This window comes from Kogia breviceps, chromosome 10, assembly GCF_026419965.1.
Source record: "Kogia breviceps isolate mKogBre1 chromosome 10, mKogBre1 haplotype 1, whole genome shotgun sequence".
NCBI lineage: Eukaryota > Metazoa > Chordata > Mammalia > Artiodactyla > Physeteridae > Kogia > Kogia breviceps.
In genome coordinates this window covers 399,365-416,612 of record NC_081319.1, presented here as the reverse complement: position 1 = coordinate 416,612, position 17,248 = coordinate 399,365, and the positions used below count along the sequence as shown (strand labels likewise).

General features: G+C 58.6%; 1 protein-coding gene and 1 long non-coding RNA gene across 13 annotated transcripts in view; both read left to right on the top strand.

Moving 5' to 3' along the window:
- Nucleotides 1-366: 366 nt before the first annotated feature.
- Nucleotides 367-7,628, top strand: LOC136794945 (uncharacterized). Its single transcript, XR_010842409.1, has 5 exons — nt 367-612; nt 5,868-5,993; nt 6,428-6,458; nt 6,757-6,896; nt 7,481-7,628. It is a non-coding gene; the product is annotated as an uncharacterized lncRNA (long non-coding RNA).
- Nucleotides 7,629-11,755: 4,127 nt separating this feature from the next.
- CFAP100 (cilia and flagella associated protein 100) overlaps nt 11,756-17,248 on the top strand; it is a 54,602-nt gene continuing 49,109 nt past the window's right edge. For 5 of the 12 annotated variants that reach the window (XM_067043231.1, XM_067043228.1, XM_067043226.1 and 2 more), the window contains exons 1-2: nt 13,390-14,638; nt 15,511-15,618. In XM_067043231.1, coding sequence (XP_066899332.1) covers nt 15,531-15,618 — 88 coding nt within the window. In that variant the 5' untranslated portion in view covers nt 13,390-14,638; nt 15,511-15,530. Of the gene's footprint in view, nt 11,768-13,389; nt 14,639-15,510; nt 15,619-17,248 lie in introns of those variants that run through there. The other 7 variants (XM_067043225.1, XM_067043236.1, XM_067043224.1 and 4 more) reach the window with 6 other exon arrangements.

Sequence of the window (17,248 nt, the reverse complement as noted above, 5' to 3'; positions counted from 1 at the left end):
TGCTCCCCCTCTCCACTCTCTGGAGCCGCGTGGAGCTTTTTCTTCCTGGCAGGTATAGACTCCCGTGTGGCCAGGTGTGTGGATCCCGTGGCCCCATATGTGACTTCCAGGCCCCTGGAGCTGCAGGATTCCCTTATCTGTGTAGCCAGATGCTGTCATGGACCCTGCCTTTGGGGTCATGTCCTTGGGCACCGCGTGCAGATTTTCACACCTCGCCTGTGCGCAGCCCCGGGTCCCCTCCCTGCACCGTCTTGGTTCCGTGTTTCCATCAGCCTCTTTATTCTGATGGGGACGTGTGAGGTGGAGCCCTGGGTGCCTGCCCTTCCCCTCACCCCCCCCCCCCCCCCGCCCTTTCCCCGTCAGCACCTCCCCCGCAGGGCTGGCCTTTCATGATCCACCTGTGGGAGGAGAAAGGCTCTCCTTCTCTGACAGATGAGCCAGTCCCAGAGGCCTTTGCTTTCAGAAGAGGATTCAGGAGCGGCTACCAGGTGAGGGGGCGGACGCTGGCATTTCAGGCACTGCCACCGTCCCAAGTGACAGACAAGCCATCGTGGGACAAGGAGCCGCTTATCCACGGCCACACGACCAGTGCCACCCCGCCCCTGATTCGTGGTGAGTTATTACCAGCGCCAAGCTGCACGTCCATCTCGCGGCAGGTGCGCTGCATTGCGTCCCTCCGTCCTCCAGCCAGGCGGTGCCGCCTCGGCTTCCAAGGTCAAGAGGGCCAGCGGTGGAGGAGGATGAGGGTCTCCTGGTGCGTCTCGGCGAGCTGCTGGCGGGGAGGGCGGGGAGGCCACGCGGGGCCCAGGGCAGGCCGGGGGCTGCAGGTCTGTTTCCAAGGGCCCTCGACCCCCCTCCTCTGACTCCCAGCCCCCATCCTGGGTTACCGAGCACGCCAGGCACCCTGGGAGTGCAGCGCCACAAAGCCGCCCTGTCCTGGCAGCACTCACAGGCATGTACTGTGTGCCCAGAACTATCTGGGGACAGTGCAGTTAACAGTAGAGACCAGGGCCTACCTTCTGGGAGCTTTTATTCCCAGGGGAAAAGCCAGGAGACAGGTAACTACAGAGGAGGAAAAGTGCTAGGACAGTCACTAACACACAACAGGTCTCTGTGTCCTCATGGAGATTCTGATGGAACAATTGTCTCGTGATAGAAAAAAGAAGACGGGGAACCTGCCTCGGGTGGGCCAGCCTCGGAGGTCCTCTCTGAGGAGGTGATGTTGGAGTGAGAAGGAGCCCTGGGAAGAGCCGACGGAAGGGCGGTCAGGCCAAGAGAAGAGCAGGTGCAAAGGCCCTGAGGCAGGGCCTCAAACATGGGCCTGCATGTTTGAGGCACTGACAGGAAGCTGAGGCCTTGAGCCAGGTGGATGTGGGGGTGAAGTGGGGGCTGTGGAGAGGGGAGAGGGCAGGGCATGGGTCCCCAACATTTGGCATCCACGGTAAGACACCACCTTCTGTCTCAACCGGCTTGCACGTTACCCAAACAATACCCTAACTCGGGCCTCTGCTGTGAGTGCTGGCGATTTCTATTCCCTTACCTCTGCTGATCTCTCTGCTCCAGTGTCATTCAAAGAAGGGAGAAAAAGAAAGGAAGGAGGTTCAATGCAGTCAGTTAACCTCCCGACCCTTAATTTAACCAACACCCTCGTCGATGGTAATAGAGAGCTTTGTCTGTGCTCAGTCCACTGCTTCAGCTACGGAGAGGCTGGCCCAGGTCGGGCGTAGGGGTCCGCGCTGTCCCTGGTGTCCCCGAAGAACAAGACGACCCACCCGAATGGTGTGAAGTCAAGGACAGCGAGTTCAGCACAGGGCTCCTGACAGAGCGGCCGCGGGCGGCGGGCAGGCGGGGGCAGCCAGGACTGTGGCAGGAAGGAGGGGATCTCCCCGCCCTCTCTCTGTCCCAGCCCCCCACCGCCTGCCGGGGCCTCCTATTGGGTGAAGCAAAGCAGACACTCGGGGTGAGGCCCAAGGGGCGCAGCCCTGCAGGTCAGCCTCCAGGAGCCGCAGAGACCTGAGAAGGAGGGGCAGGTGCAGGGTGACCACCTGGGAGACAGAGAAGCGGAGGGAGCCAGCGCAGCGCTGGCGGCAGCGAGGGCCACGTGGCGGCAGCAGGGATGTCACGGCCTTGAGATGGGGGCGGCCGGCCCTCAGGACTGGCTGGCGGATTGGACGTGGGTCAGGAAAAGGTGGAATTTCCTCGTGGTGGCTCTTTGATAAAAACAAGATGCAAGACTGTGGTGGAGAGAGAGGCAGGGCGGGGTGGGGAGAGCGGGTTTCAGGGAGCACAGGCCTGGACCGGAGCCCGGCTCAGCACGGAGGCTGCGGGCAGGGTTGACGCTCAGAGTCTTTACCTGCTGGGAGGCACAGGCCCCACCGGTCAGAATGGAGCAGAGCTGGAGGTGTGAGGTGCCCCCTTCCATTTTGGGGCCACACATAGCCCAGGGGGTGCCAGGGCTGGGTCCAGGCCGGTGGAGTGGCTGGAAGTCGATGGCCCTGGGGGCTAGGAAGGGCTCTCTCCTCGCAGTTGAATGTTTCCCTAGCTGGTCCATCCAGGCCAGGGCATCCTGGGCACAGCACCACCCATGGCTGTCATCTGGGTTAAGGTGGGTTATGCTGGGATATTCTGAAGACAAAGGCAAAAAACATAGCAGAGGTGGAGCTCAGCCTGGGGTGGCATGGGGGGGACGGACAGCCCCCCTCCCCCAGCAGGAGGGAGGAAGACACGTGGCCTCGTCAGCTCCCACCCAAGGAGTACGGGAAGGGGAAGGGGCACGCCAGGCCTGGAGGAGGGACTTTTCCTCCATGGACACTAGCCATCTCTGCCAGCTGGAACCGAGAGTGGGCCATGGATCCTTTCAGGAAAGTGCTCTCAGAACAGTTAAGTCAAACATCAAAAAAGAGGATAAAATCAAAGAGGAGAGGAAAGGAAAGGAAGTATGGCACTCATTGCAGACAGCAACAAGCCCTGTGCATGAAGCTTTCCTCTCAGGCTTGCGCTGAGCAACGGGTTTCTTTGTTTGGTTCACAGCCAAGAGAGCTGGGAAGGCACTGTGCTGGCACGCAAGGACCCCCACTTCCTTCTCCATCTGCACATTGTACCCCAGAAGGGCAGCTCCCAGCACAGTCCCTCCCTCATGCCTGGGACCTCCATCCTCTGGGACCCCCCCCCCCCATCCCCTGGGACCTCCATCCCCTGGCACACTGCAAATGCAACCGCCTCTGACTTCTCATCTCCCTCAGTGAAACATCATCCTCTCCACTTGTTTTTGTCTCCATTTTACTGATAAGGACACTGAAGTCCAGGGATGGAGAATGGCCTATCCTGGCCACAGAGCCGGACCCCAAACCCCTCTGTGTTGCCCACTCGCAGGCACTGTCCCCAGGGACACCTGTGTGGGACAGAGTCTGAGGGAGGGGGAGGTTACTTGCGGGGGCGGGGCGCTCTGGGCCATGAGAATTGGGGTGAAAGGGCCAGAAAGGAAAGGCATCAGGGAGACTGTGTGTTGTAGCAACAAGGGCAGGCCCTGTTCCAGGGGCTGCAGGAGGGCAGCGAGCGAGACCAGCACGGTCCCTGCTCCTGGCAGTTCCGTGCATACCTGACCATGAACATGGGCTAGAGCATGAGGCAGAAGGAAAGGGGAGCCGGAGGCACAGTTAGGCTGGAACGTCGACAGGCTCCTCGGGAGGGCGCCCGAGGGGGGCCCGAGGATGAGGCCCGGCCGAGCGCAGAGCCGGCGCGCGCCAGGGCCCTGAGCTGAGACGCTGCGAGGAAGCCGGCGCGTGCAGAGCGCGGCCAGCCGGGCGGGCGGCCGCAGGGAGCGCAGTGGAGGTGCGCAGGCCGGGAGGGCTTGCTTCCAGCGCGGGCAGCGGGGCCGTGCGGGGCTCTCGGCCGCCCCACCCTCCGCTACCCCGATTCGTGTCCTGGGTCCGCCACGGTCCAGCACCGCCGGCTGCTCTCACACTCTGCCTCCCGACGGCTCACGAGTGGGTTCTACCGGGCTGGAAACCGAACGCCCCGCGTCCGCCCTGGGCGCAGCCGGGAGCAGGCGCGAAGGGAACGAGGCGTGAGCGGCCGCCAGGGTGCGCGCTGCTAGTGCGCTTTCGGCGCAGCAGTGCAATCCGCGCACGGCAAGCGGGTCAAACCGTACGAAAGGCGTTCAGAGAAGAGCCGCTGTCCCCGACCAGCCACCCTGCCCAGCGCCCTTCCCGGAGGCCAGTTCCAGGATATGCTGAGCAGAGAAGCACGTGCATTTTTAAAGCACAAAACGGACTCTCACGCACACTCACTGGCTTCGCAGTCTCTCCAGGCTTGTGCCCGCCGGGCCGGCGGGCATGTTCCCTGACCCGTCAGTCAGCTCCACCGTGCGGGCCGTCATCCCCGCCAGCCCCTGCTCCTCGGCGAGCCCTCTGATGCCACACCTGCAGCGGGTGCCCTGTGGGAGCAGAAAGTCTGGGCAGGTGGGGGTGGGCGATTAGGTCAAGGGTCTTTGCATTTTTAAAGTCGGATCAGTGGCAAGGCGTCCTTGATGCTTGACGGGAGACCCAGAGACAGAGCCGGTAACTGATGCCAAACCCCGCGCACTGGAAGGCCTGCTGCTCCACTCCTCGTGCAGGGGGGTGGGGGTGGGGGGTGGGAATCATTGCGTCCCCACTGCCAGGGGTGCTCCCCGCCCTGCTTGGGTAACTGCCGGTCAGGCGCCCAGTTCTTCGGATCCTCCCGCATCTTCTTCTCTGGCCCACCAGGAGCAGCCTCAGGCCATGCTCCTTCCTCAAGACCAAGACCTCTTCAACCGCCTGGAAATGGCCCTTTATCTGCCCCGGTCCTGGCTGGGACTTTTTCCCATGCCTCTGGCCACGTTTTGCAAAAGCAAATGTTTCTCATACAGCACTGGGCAAGTTGCCACTGTTGGAAGGCCACGGAAATCCAGGGGCTTGGACAACTAGGGCCCCAGAAGTCAGAGGTGGTCTGTGGTCTGGGCGCTGGGGCATATGGGGATCTGGGGTGCAGGCCGCCCCCTTCAGTGCAATGGCTGTGTAACATGTGCCTGCATCAGTCCCAGCTGGGCGGCAGGAGGTTAGCAAACAGCCTCAAGCCTCACCCCCAGAAAGGCTGATTCGGGGCCTGGGAATCTGCATTTTCAGGAGACACCCTGCTGGTTCTGAGATCCACAGTTCCGTCAGGGCTACTCAGAGTCACCGCTGTGTGCCGGGTGCCGCCCAGGCATTTGGGCCACAGCAGCAAACACACAGGCAAAGATTTCTGCCCTCAGGAGCTTGCCTTCTGCCAGAGGAAAATGAAACAGACAGTGGAAAGGATCAGGCAGTAAAGGAGAGGGCAGGTCAGAAGGGAGACAGGCTGTGGAGAAATGAGAGGTGGGGGGGGTGAGGGTCTGCTGGGGGCCCAGCTGCAGGCGTGTGCTGCAGTTTGGAACCCGCAGTGGGAGTAGGCCCCGTTGAGAAGGTGACGGAAGCCTTGAAGGCAAGGAAGCAGGCAGTGCCAAGGTCCTGAGGCCGGCAGCCTGGAGAAGCTGAGACGTCAGGGAGGCCAGTGCGGCCACAGCAGCAGCCTGGGGAGAGCCATGGAAGGTCAGGGGTGGGGAGGGAGGAGCCAGACCAGGTGGAGACTCTTAGGTCTGAGGCAAAGCGGCACCGCGGGTGAATCTATAACAGACGCCTCAGCGGGCCGGGAGCACGGGCAGGGCCAGGTGCCTTCCAAGTGCTGAGCCAGTATGAACTCATCTAATGCTCACACAGCCTGGTCCCCTCACGGTCCTTGTGTGGAGGAGACCGAGGCACAGAGAGGTGCAGTGACTCTCCCCAGGACACACAGCTCGAAGGCAGCTGAATCCTGATCTGATCCTTCAGGTCGTCTGAGGCCGGAGCCCAGGCCCTTGACAAGCCACACTTTTCAGGCAGAAAAGCCACAAACAAGCCCCAACCTGAGGGCAGACGTTCGTAAAGAAACTAGAACACTGGGCCCTCATCAGAGAGGTGGGCCAGCACGGGTTGGAGCGTCGGGCAGGGAGCAATCTGGGGTGGGAGCACCTTGCAGGCATTTGGGCTGGAGAACAGGCCATGGGTGCAGGGAGCACAGCACTGGCCATGGAGGGATGCCCTGGAGGGGGTGGGCCTGCGGTCAGGGCCTCTGGGGGCTGGCGACCACTGGGAAGGCAGAGCGGTGCCAGGACCGCCAGGCCTGGCTCAGAGCCTCATGCAGCCGTGTGGCCTTCACATACTTGGACCTGTCTGGGCCTCAGTCTCCTCATCTGGGAAACAGAGAAGGAGACGCCGGCTCCCTGAGAGGAGCCTCTGGGCCAGCGGGCTGGATCCCCACCGAGAGCTGCAAACCTGAGCAGCTCCCTGCCTTTGGCAGAGGGGGACCTGCTCGGCTGGTTGTGAAGTCATTTGTCTTCTTCTTCGCCCAGGTTTCTGTCACTCTGAGGCTGTGTTTTGAGGGTAAGTTTGAAGCTCTTGTCTTTGAAAGTGATTTCGAATTCCCAGGAAGCTTTTAGGGTTTCAGTGTTTTCTCTTGAAATACACAAAAAAGGCCCACGTGTGAGTTTTCACGTTCATTCTAACGGGCGCACTGGGGGCGTCTTCCAATCCACGCAGTCCCCTTCCTTCCTGACTTTTTTCTTCCCGGATCCTCTCTCCAGACACACGCAGTGCCCTTCCTGTCCTGCTCCCCCTGGGGGTCCCCTGTGCCTGGAGAGGTTGCCTGCCACCCTTACCTCCTCAGGCCTCTGTCTCACAGACAACTTCCGCTCGCCGACCAGCGTTCAGAGAAGCACCCCCGTCTCCCAGCGCCCGCCAGGCTTGCCTTGGACCCACTGCCCCTTCTCCTGGCCAGCGGCCCACTGGGCTGTTAGGCGCTGTCTCTCTGTCCACGAGAAGGTTAGCTCTTTGAGGGGAGGGAATTTCGCTTCTTCTGTTCTTTGCTGCGTTCCCAGCGTGCCTGGCGGGGGGTGACAATTCAGTAACTCTTTCTTGAACGACTGAAGGAATAATCTCAGCCTGCTCAGGCTGGGGCCCACCCCCGGGAGGCCGTCCAAAGCCCCTTCCTGGGCCCCAGCGCCAGCACCCGCTCCGACCTATGGCCGGGGCAGAGCAGGGCCCGCCTGGGCCCGGGCTTCCTGCACCCCCTGCCCGGTTCTGGGCGGCTTCACACGCTCCCCAGGTGACCTCGCCTGCCTGCTTCATCTGGGTCCCTGGCGCCTTGGAGCGACTCGTGGCCGCTGCACAGCCGGGGCCAGCACAGGCCTCACAGGGCTTTGCTCTCCGAGCTCCCATCACCCCAGGTCACCAGCCCAGTCCGGCAGGACGCGCCCAGAGGAGCAGACCCCCCGCTAGTGCTCCGTCCTTGGGGAGGGCTGCCTGCTGCCGCATCCAACTATGCTGCTGTGAACGGGAACAAACGTCGGGCGCTGCGAACATGTGGGATGCTCACCTTCTGTTCCGGTATTTTAAAATTTATTTAGATTGATTGACTGGATCATGTTCTCAGGCACAGGGCTCACCGTCACGTCCTCAAGTCTGCTTAGCCGGCAGCTGGCACGAAGGGGGGCATGCCAGTCACACAGGCTACACAACAAATACCCCACAACTGACTGGCTCAAAACAATGACATTGGGGGCTTCCCTGGTGGCACAGTGGTTAAGAATCCGCCTGCCGATGCAGGGGACGTGGGTTCGAGCCCCGGTCCGGGAAGATCCCACATGATGCGGAGCAACTGAGCCTGTGTGCCACAACTACTGAAGCCCGCGTGCCGCAACTACTGAAGCCGATGCACCTAGAGCCCGTGCTCCGCAACAAGAGAAGCCACCACGATGAGAAGCCCGCGCACCGCAACGCAGAGTAGCCCCTGCCCACCGCAACCAGAGAAAGCTCGCGCGCAGCAACGCAGACCCAACGCAGCCAAAAGTAAATTTAAAAAAATCAATAAATTTATTAAAACAAAAACAAGAAAACAATGACAATAGTTATTTTGCCCTTAAATCTTCAATCTAAGTAGGCTCAGTGTGGACAGTACACTTCTGCTCCATTTGGCATCAGCTGGGTGGTTGGAAGTCTGGAACCTGAAATTATCTGAAAGATAGGTCACTCGAGTCTGGGACTGATGCTAATTCTTGGCTGACGCCTTAGCTGGGGTTACCAGCCAGGACACCCACATGTGGCCTCTCCACGTGGCCAGGGCTTGCTCACAACAAGGAAGCTGATTTACAGGGCTGAGAGTCCAGGAGCGAGAGTCCAGAGGAAGCCCTATCATCTTTCACGACCTAGCCTGGAAAGTCACACCACCTGACTCCTGCTGCTTTCTGTTCGTCAGGGCCGTCCGAGGACCTGCTGAGGCTCTAGGCTGTCCTGCTAAAGAGTAGCAGGGTGATGGATGAGCGTTCGGGGCTGGACATACTGCTCTATTTTTGGAAGATAGTATCTGTCAAAAGGGGCTGCAAAATGCGTTCAACATCCCAGGAGGAAAATTACTCCTACTTAGAATTCTGTACCCAGCCAAACTATCAAGCAGGTGACTGTCTGGAAATGTAAACTCTCTGAAGTTTTCCTTCCATGACTCTCTCAGAAAGCCACTAGAAGAATGCTCCACCAAAGCAAGAAAGTAGACCCAGGGAGCAGGAGACACTTTCTTGCAAGGAAGAAGGAAGGGAAGTCCTAATGTGACAACCAGCCGGGAGGCCAAGAAATCAGCCAGTCAAGGTGAGAGCAGTAGGGCGGGCGGTCCCAGGAGGGATCTATGCCAGAAAACACACACACACCTAAGGCACTGATGGAACTGCCTGTGTGTCTATCCATTAGGAAGTGATATTTAGAGCTGTTGTAATGATGAGTGATCATGGCATATAGAATCAAACAGATGACAAAGGGACCAACTGAATAAAGTGGGGCCTGGACGCAGGGTATGTACAGATACTTCATATATGGCCACGATCGAAGTGCGGATAGAGAAAAGGATAGACCCTAGTATATGGTACTGCAGTAATCCGCTAGCCAAGCAGCGGAAAAGTGAAAGCGAGCCTCTGCCTCACACTATACTCAAAAGTAGTTTCCAGGTGGATTAAAGACAAAAATGTGGCAGGCAAATCTATAAAATCTTTAGAAAAATGAAGATATTTGTGACACATATATCGGACCAGGGATGAGTGTCTATAGGACCTAAGGACTCCTGCAAAGTGACAGGGAAAAGACAGCAACTCCACAGGAAAACGAGCAACGACTTCCAGAGACGCTCCACAGAACAGGGGAGGCTGAGCGCCAAGAAGCACAGGGAAAGGGGTTTCACCCACCACCCTCGTCCCCGGGGACGTGCAGGCTAAGAGCACACCGAGATGGGACTCCCATCAGGCGGCAAAAACGACAATTCAGGGTGTTGGCAGGCAGCAGACGACAGGGAACTTAGAACCCCTGCTGGTGGAGTGTAAACGGGCACCACCGCTGTGGGAAAGTCCAGCGTTAGCCAGTAAAGCTGAACGAACACCCACCTTCGGCCCGAGCAGGTCCACCCACATCTCGGCATCACGTGGCATGTACAAGATTGGTTTTTGGAGCATTGTTTGTATGAGAAAAAACTGCACCGAATCCAAATGTGATCGGCAGGGACTTCCCTGGCGGCCCAGCGGTGAAGCTTCCACGCTTCCACTGTGGGGGGCACAGTTTCCATCCCTGGTCGGGGAACTAAGATCCCTCATGCCCCGAGGCGTGGCCAAAACAGCAACAAAACACTAATGTCGTCGGCGGTCAGATAGATCAATAACTTGTGCTGTGTTCATACCATGAAATGCTGCTACGTGGCAATGGACATGGGAGAGCCACAGGCACGTGAACATACCTCCTCCCAGGTATGAGCTTTCCTGCTTTCTGCGCAAGAAAGCTCATCCCCCAAGAATAAGGACAGATGCCTCCATTTCCATGAAGTTCACCCACCATGTGCCAGGGAAGACTCAACAAACTCTCTCAGAATACAAAGGTGGGTGACAAAACTACAAAGCCGGGGGGTGGGGCACAGCCCAAAAGTCAGGATGGGGCCACCAGGGATTTCTAAGGAACTGGCAACGGTCTGGTTCTTAACCTGGGTATTTGTTCCTTTTTAAAATTGTTATTCTTTGAATTGTACATATATTTTATACAATCTTCTGTTGAATTTATATATTTCATAAGTCAAAAAGTGGACAAATAAAGAAGGTGGAAAACGGAGGATTTAATTTCAGGGAGAACAGACAAAAACGTCATGTCTCACAAGGGAACCACACTGATCTCGGCATAAATCGGAAAAGACTGACTCCCAAACCCTGAATCAACCGTGGGGAGTCAACTGACACGTATCTAAAACTGATAAATTGAGAAATCAAAGCTTAGATGATTTAGGAATATGGAGAAATGAACCAGAGGAAGCAGCCAGAAGAATTTGAGAAGTGGGCGAGGAAGTGCTGATTTGTATTATATGGTATAAAGAAATATTTGTTGAGCACTTAATAAACAGTTGTTGGAGAGACTGCAGATAGGTCCTTGAGAAATGCATATGAAAATGATATTGAGGACTTTTCTTCCCATCAGATTTGGCAAAAATGAGAAAGACCGGTAACACTCAGTGTCGGTAAATGTTGAAGAAGCTAACACTTCCCAGCGACACTGGAGGAAGTGAAATCGGCACAGGCCAAAAAAGAACAGAACAAAACAAAAGAATACAACCAAAGGGCAACTCGGCAGCACCGATCTGGATGTGAAGTGAGCCCAGCACTCCTTACACATTTCTGTACAGGGACAGCACTTGCTGATAACAGAGGGGAAACCGGGAGGGGGTGCACGGATCTCCGGTGGGCCAGCCGTTCCACACAAACGCTAGTGGCCACCACGTGCCAGGCCAGGCACCTCGAATCGGGCAAGCTCTCCACAGGCTGCCTGGCGACAGCTTCGTCTGAAAAGCAAGTCCCACGAAAGTGGGGGTGGGAGGATCCCACTCCCCAAAGGACGGACGCCCCCTGCAAAGCCGAGGGCTCTGGAGAGATGCGGGTGCAGCAGACCCCTGACCGTCCACGCCTGACCCCCTTCATTGGTGTCACTGGGATTGTTACCCCCATAACATATTTGTGCATTTCTTGTCTGTTTATTCAGTGGTTTAAAATGTCTGTGAGCCCAGGGTTGGGTTTGGGGCTGGTCACATCCGGGTTGGGTTAGGTTTCATCGCTGTTGGTTTAACGGGTGCTCTGACTAGCGTCAGTAGATAGGGGTTTGGGGTTAGAAATGAGGTTTTCACTAAAAGGCCCAGCAGAGTTGGGGTAAAAACGCCTCGGGTTAGTGGTTGGGGAGGACGGGGTTAAAAACGTGCGCCGGAAACAGGATTCCGAATAAATGAAGTTTCGGATGGCGCCCAGGCTGCAGCGGTGCTGGAGTCTGAGGCAGGCTGCAGATTTCCCAGCAGGGTTTAAACTGGAGAGGGAGGGTGTTCGCACGTGGGCGCAGGGGCTGCCCAGGCCTTGCTGTCCCCCGCTCCGGCATCTGCCTGCGGCTGTCTGCAGCAATCCAGGAGGACGCCCGGAGGGGGCGGCCGCGTGCTCGTCGCGGGCGCGCGGGACGCCGCGCGGGAGCCCCGCCCCACGCCCACCGCCAGCCCGAGAGCAGAGCCGCGGGGCGCGCGCTCGTCCGCCGACAAGGTCGCCGTCTGCGCCTGACGCGGGCCCTCGGGGCAGCTTGTTTACCAGCCTGCGTCACCCGGGAACCTTGCACCGCTGCCTGGCACAAAAGGTTCTTCTCCTGTAAGTCCCCTTGGGCGGAAAGGGCGTTCGCCAGGGCCCGGGGCTCAAACTGGTGCAGGGCGACACCCCGCGGTGGGTTCGGGCAGCGCGGCCCGGCCGCTCCGCCCGTTTCCTGCTTTGCCCAGCTGGGCTCTACGCACACCTACGTGCGTCGGCCTCCCTTCCTTGAAGCAAATCGGATCGTGCTTTGCCTTCTTTGTGTCCCTAGACCCCAGTCACGGCAGGAACAACATTCCAGCCCTCCGTGACCTGGCGGGCAGCTGCCTACCTTCTCCTGGGGCCGCCGCCGGCCTCTGCTCTTCCGCCACTGCCTTTACCACCACACTCTCTGCACCCCAGCCTCAGAGGGTTACCGCAGTCTTTCCTGCTCCTCCAATGCCCTATGTGGACCCTGTGCATCCTTTAACCAGCTCAGAGTGAAGTCACCCCGGGATGCCTCCCCTGATGATTCAAGCCAACTGATCTTACTCCGGCCTCCAAGCCAGCCTTTCCTTACAGCTCACACTCAACACTGTTTCTCTTGTACTGCAGCCGAATGTGGATGCCAAAAGCCACCCCGCTTTCTCCCCAGACGCCAATCAAATTATCTGTCCAACTGAGCTGTCAGGAAAGCAGTCTGATGACAGTGGCATAAAAAGCGTGCCAGGCCAGGGCACTACAAGGGCACGTGAGGGCACTGGGGTGTGGAGGGGGCCCTGAGGGGAGGCAGGATACTGCTTCAGACTCACTTCCACGACCTGGCAGCTTCCCGTGGTCCGGCAGACGGGAGTAGTGTAGCCCACAGCCGGACTGGAGCTTAATGGCAGGGGGAGTGGAAGCAGCACACGTGGGCCATATGGCCCACGGACACCCCGGCTCACCGTGGTGTAGACTTTCTCCGCACCCTGCAACCTCTGAGACTGGAGGAGGAAGAAAAGGAAATCCAGATGCAGGAGGCCTGGGCAGTCAGCATTCTGACCGCCATGGTACCCAGGCAGTCCCGAGTGGGAGTGGCCGAGAATCCTCCTGTGTTCCTGCTGGCTGCATGGCTACTCCTTCCTGCTTCCACTGTAAGCCTACAGACACCCAAGGGGTATCAATGGATGTGTCCCACGTGGTCCACATCTGTTTACTGCAGGAGCTGTGCCACACCTGGGAGAGGGGTTCTGGGGTCCACTTGAGTCACGTGGGCCCAGATGTCAGGCCCGCCCGGAGGCCGACAAGCACAGATGGGGCTGGGGAGGGACACCGCCTGGCTGAGCAACCCACAGAGTCCATCTCCAGCCGCAGCCCCGCGACCCGGCCCTCCCCAGCTGCCTGAGCACCATGTCTCGCCAGGCAGGTGGGAGGAGGCTTGCGTGGCATTAATGGGCTGGGCTGTGGGGTCACACTGCCTGGGTTGGAATCCCAGTTCTGTGGTCTTGGGCAAACAGCTTCAAGTCTCTGACCCTCAGCTTCCTCACGGAGATTTCGGCCACTCTGCTGGGATGCCCGATAGACCTCTGCAGTCAGACACACCCCTCAAACACACTGTGATACAGGCAGACTAGCATTTTTGAGGCCCAACTGGGGGCCGCTTCTGTGCTAACACACAACATCCCTCCTGGGTCATTGGTATTGTTCACTTTTTTTTTTTTTTTTTTTTGCGGTACGCGGGCCTCTCACCGCTGTGGGCTCTCCCGTTGCGGAGCACAGGCTCCAGACGTGCAGACTCAGTGGGCATGGCTCACGGGCCCAGCCGCTCGGTGTGGGATCTTCCCAGACCGGGGCACGAACCCGTGTCCCCTGCATCGGCTGTAACATATTCTCCCCCATACATACATACATGCGTCTGCACACACACACAAATCCCATGTGTGGCTTAACACAATAGAACTTCCCTCCTGCCTTGTACGAAGAACACTGTGGTTACTGCCTGTTGGGTCCCACTCCTCCAGGGGTGATTCAGGGATTCTCGCTCCTTCCACCCGCGGGTTTCCCCCCTCCCACTCGTGGAACTGGTCTCCCCACCCACTAATCCTGCCTTGGCAGACCCAGGAGCTGCTGGGACGCCCACTGGTACTGCAGTACTGGCCTGCCTGCAGACTGTCCAGAGGACCCCAGAGGGCCCTACATGCCCTTGTCAATCTATAAATCCCCGAGATGCATGGGCAGAAATGGTGGCCACGGTCAAATCTCAAGGACGGGCCTCCTGCTGTTTTGGGGGGAAAGGGGGCCCTCAGCCGGGAAGGCAGACTGCAGACCCTGGTGCCCGTGGCCACAACAGCTGGTGAATCTGTGCAATTTAACTGGGATCCCTCCCTGTTTTTACTGACAGATTTGTCACTCTGCCTTTGTTTTATGTCTCATGCACCGTCTGGAGCGGTGGTCGTCCAACCTGGGCCAGCACCGCCATCACCTCCTGGAGGGCTTGTTACAGCCCAGATCTCGGGGCCCCGCCGCCCCCATAGCTTCTGCTTCGGCCGGCAGAACATCTGCTTTTCTAACGAGTTCCCAGCATGTGTGAGGCTGCCTCCCGGTACCACACTTTTAAGAGCCGCCCCTCTAGAAAGTGAGGTCCACTCCGCAGGAAGGACCAGGTATATTTTTGTACCACGAGCAACCTGGTGCCCGGTGAAAAAATGAATCAGAGAAGGAAGGAAAATGAGGAGAAGCGGGGCGGAATGGTGAAGACCGAGGAAGGAAAGAAACCTGGGCCCAGCGCTTCCTCTGAGCTGCGCAGTCCCCACTGCTGCCCGTGGGCAGCACGGCCCACGCAGCCTTTGTGACGTCACGGCCCCGCCCGCCGGGAGAATGGTTGCCATGGCGACGTAAACCGAAGGCCTGGGCTCGGGGAGGCGAGTCCAGGTGCGCAGAGGCTTTGGAGCGAGCGCCGTCGTGCGGAGCCCGTGAGTGCGTGCTGGACCCCGGCTGGGGCCGCGCGGGGTCGGGGCGGAGTGTGTGCGGGGGGGGGGGGGGGTCGGGGCGGGGGCGCGCGGGGTCGGGGGCGGACACCTCGGGCGCCCTTCCAAGCCCCCGTTGCAACGCTCTCCCCCTTCCTTGGCCGTACTTTACTGGCCTTATCACATACCCAGCCACCTGGGCACCCTTCTTGCCTCCAGGCCTGGGCACCGTTGCCGTGGCCCCGCCGGCCCAGACGGGGGTGTGTGTGGGGGGGGGCCCGTCCTAACCCCAGTACACGGTTCCTTTTGTGGAGGCTGCAGCCGCAATGTGGCTGGAAGGGTGCAAGCTTTGGAGTCAAGGAGTCTTGGGCTGGAGTCCCAGCCTGGGCCCTTCCTGGCTGTGTGACTTCGGACAGCTTGCTGCTTTGCCTCCGCCTCTGCAGAATGCAAACTCGTTCAGTACATAGTTAAGAAGCACCGTGGCGGGGCCAGAGGCTTGATGAGCTACGAATGAGTGTCTCACCCCGTCCTCATGGAGCTTACGTTCTAGGGGGAGATAGGCAATCAACCGACTGTCACAGTGATAAATCAGATATTGGTAATGGGTCAAATGTGAGTGGACGGGGTGTTGAGAAGATGCTTCTCCGCAGGGGTGACGCTTGACCTCAGGTCTGGGTGTGGGGGAGGCCTGATCTGGGAACAGAAAGACTAGGTAGGGCGGCTGGAACCGAGCCAAGGAGGGGAGCGAGGTCAGAACGCGAGGAGCTGCAGGCGTGGGCCTCGTGGTGCGCCCTCAGCGAGTGCTGCTGTTCTCAGCCGCCCAGCGCGTGGGTCGGGGGCTGGGGGCGGGCCCAGCTGGCTCAGGCCTGTCTCTCTCCCCAGGTTGGAATCTGCTTTAGCCAATGGCAAGCTTCTCGGTGAGCGCTTCCTCCTTAGCCCCGATGTCCAAGGTCCTGCCTCCTATGGTCTCCAAGGGCATAAGTTTCAACAGTAAGTTCTGGGCTGGGGTGGGCTCTCTTGGCGTCAAAAGCACCTGTGGGGGCCTGGGCAGTGAGGTCTAGATGTAATCAAGGGCCACAGCGATTCTAAATCAGGCCGTGAACCAGAAATCACAGGTTTGCCAGGTTCCCTAGAAACTGCATGTTTTATTTCCTAGGGCCACTGTAACAAAGCCCCGCCCCAGGCCAGGGGCTTAAATAACAGAAGTGTGTCTTTTCACAGTTCTGGGGCCCAGAAGTCCACAGTCAAGGTGTCGTGGGCAGGGCTGGTTCCTTTCTGCGGCCGTGAGGAGGTGGGTGGGTGGGGGTTCTGTCCTATGCTCTCTCCCAGCTTCTGGGGGTTTGCTGGCGATCTTTGGGGTTCTTGGGCTTGTAGAAGCATCAGCTCGGTGTGTACCTTCATCTTCGCTTGGCGTTCTAAGTGTGTGTGTTCCAAATTTCCCCTTTTCCTCGAGGACAGGAGTCATACAGTATTAGGCACCCATAGTAGCCCAGCATGACCTCGTCTTAGTTACATCTGCAGCCACCCTGTTTCTGAATAGGCTGACGTTCTGAGGTCCTGGGAGTTAGGATTTCATATATTCCAAAGCATTCATTTGGCGGGGGGGACACAATGCACCCAAAAACAGGCTTTGAGGAAGGTGCCGCCGTGGAGGTGGGGCTCTCAGCTTTCCGCAGACCGGTCCTGCTGTGAACCCCCTCCCCCTCTGGAGGCACACGTGTGAGGCCAGGCGCTCCTGCAGAGTGGCACGTGAGAGGCCGCTGGGGCAACACGTCCACTGTCTGCGCGCTGTACGTTTCTTCAGCTTTTGGTTTACTTTTCCTGTGGCTCGGATTCAAAAGTGTGTCGATGGCCCCCCTTGTGAAAAGCCCTACCTGCCTCCCAACGCGGCAGCTGCCATGTCTCTGTCTCCCTCCACGCGTGACACCCGCCACGCTCACGCCTTGTGAACGTACAAGCAAATGCACACAGACAGCCTGTGCTTTCGCACACAAACGGCCACACAGCAGCAACGCTTCCTGGGCCTTGCTTCCCGTTAGCCCAGACGTTGTGGAGACTGTTCCTTATCACAGCGCGAGCTCCCTAGTGCTTGCGGCAAATAGCGACCCCACGCGTGCAGGTAGCAGAATTGTTTCACTGGTTTGCTGTTGGTGGGCTGCCGTCAGCAGCGGTCGCGCTTTTACACCGTGCGCTCTGCCTCCCTCACTTACTCTGCTCCCTACTAAATTCAAAAATGGAGGCTGAGATGGGGTTACCAAAGAAATTTTTTAAAAAGATAGCTTTGTAATGCTTACAGATAATAAATCAGCTCTAAATGCACACACCCAAAACAATGCAACACAGTGGCGCCCTCACAAGACAATCGAAAGCTTTGTAAACTATGCTGATTGACTCTGTGGTACCAGGGTCTGGTTAGATGGCGGGCGCTCTGTGACCCTCAAGATTCTGTGATTGTACCCGTGGAGGTGACAAGCAAACAGGGGGCATCCCTGAGCTGGGTGGCCTGGTCTGGGTAGAGGGTCTGTGCTTTAGGGAGGAAACCAGGCCAGGCCGGCACGGCCAAGCCGACAGACCCAGGGCCTCGGCGGGCCGGGCTGGGCAGGGGTGCTGAGCAAGGCGG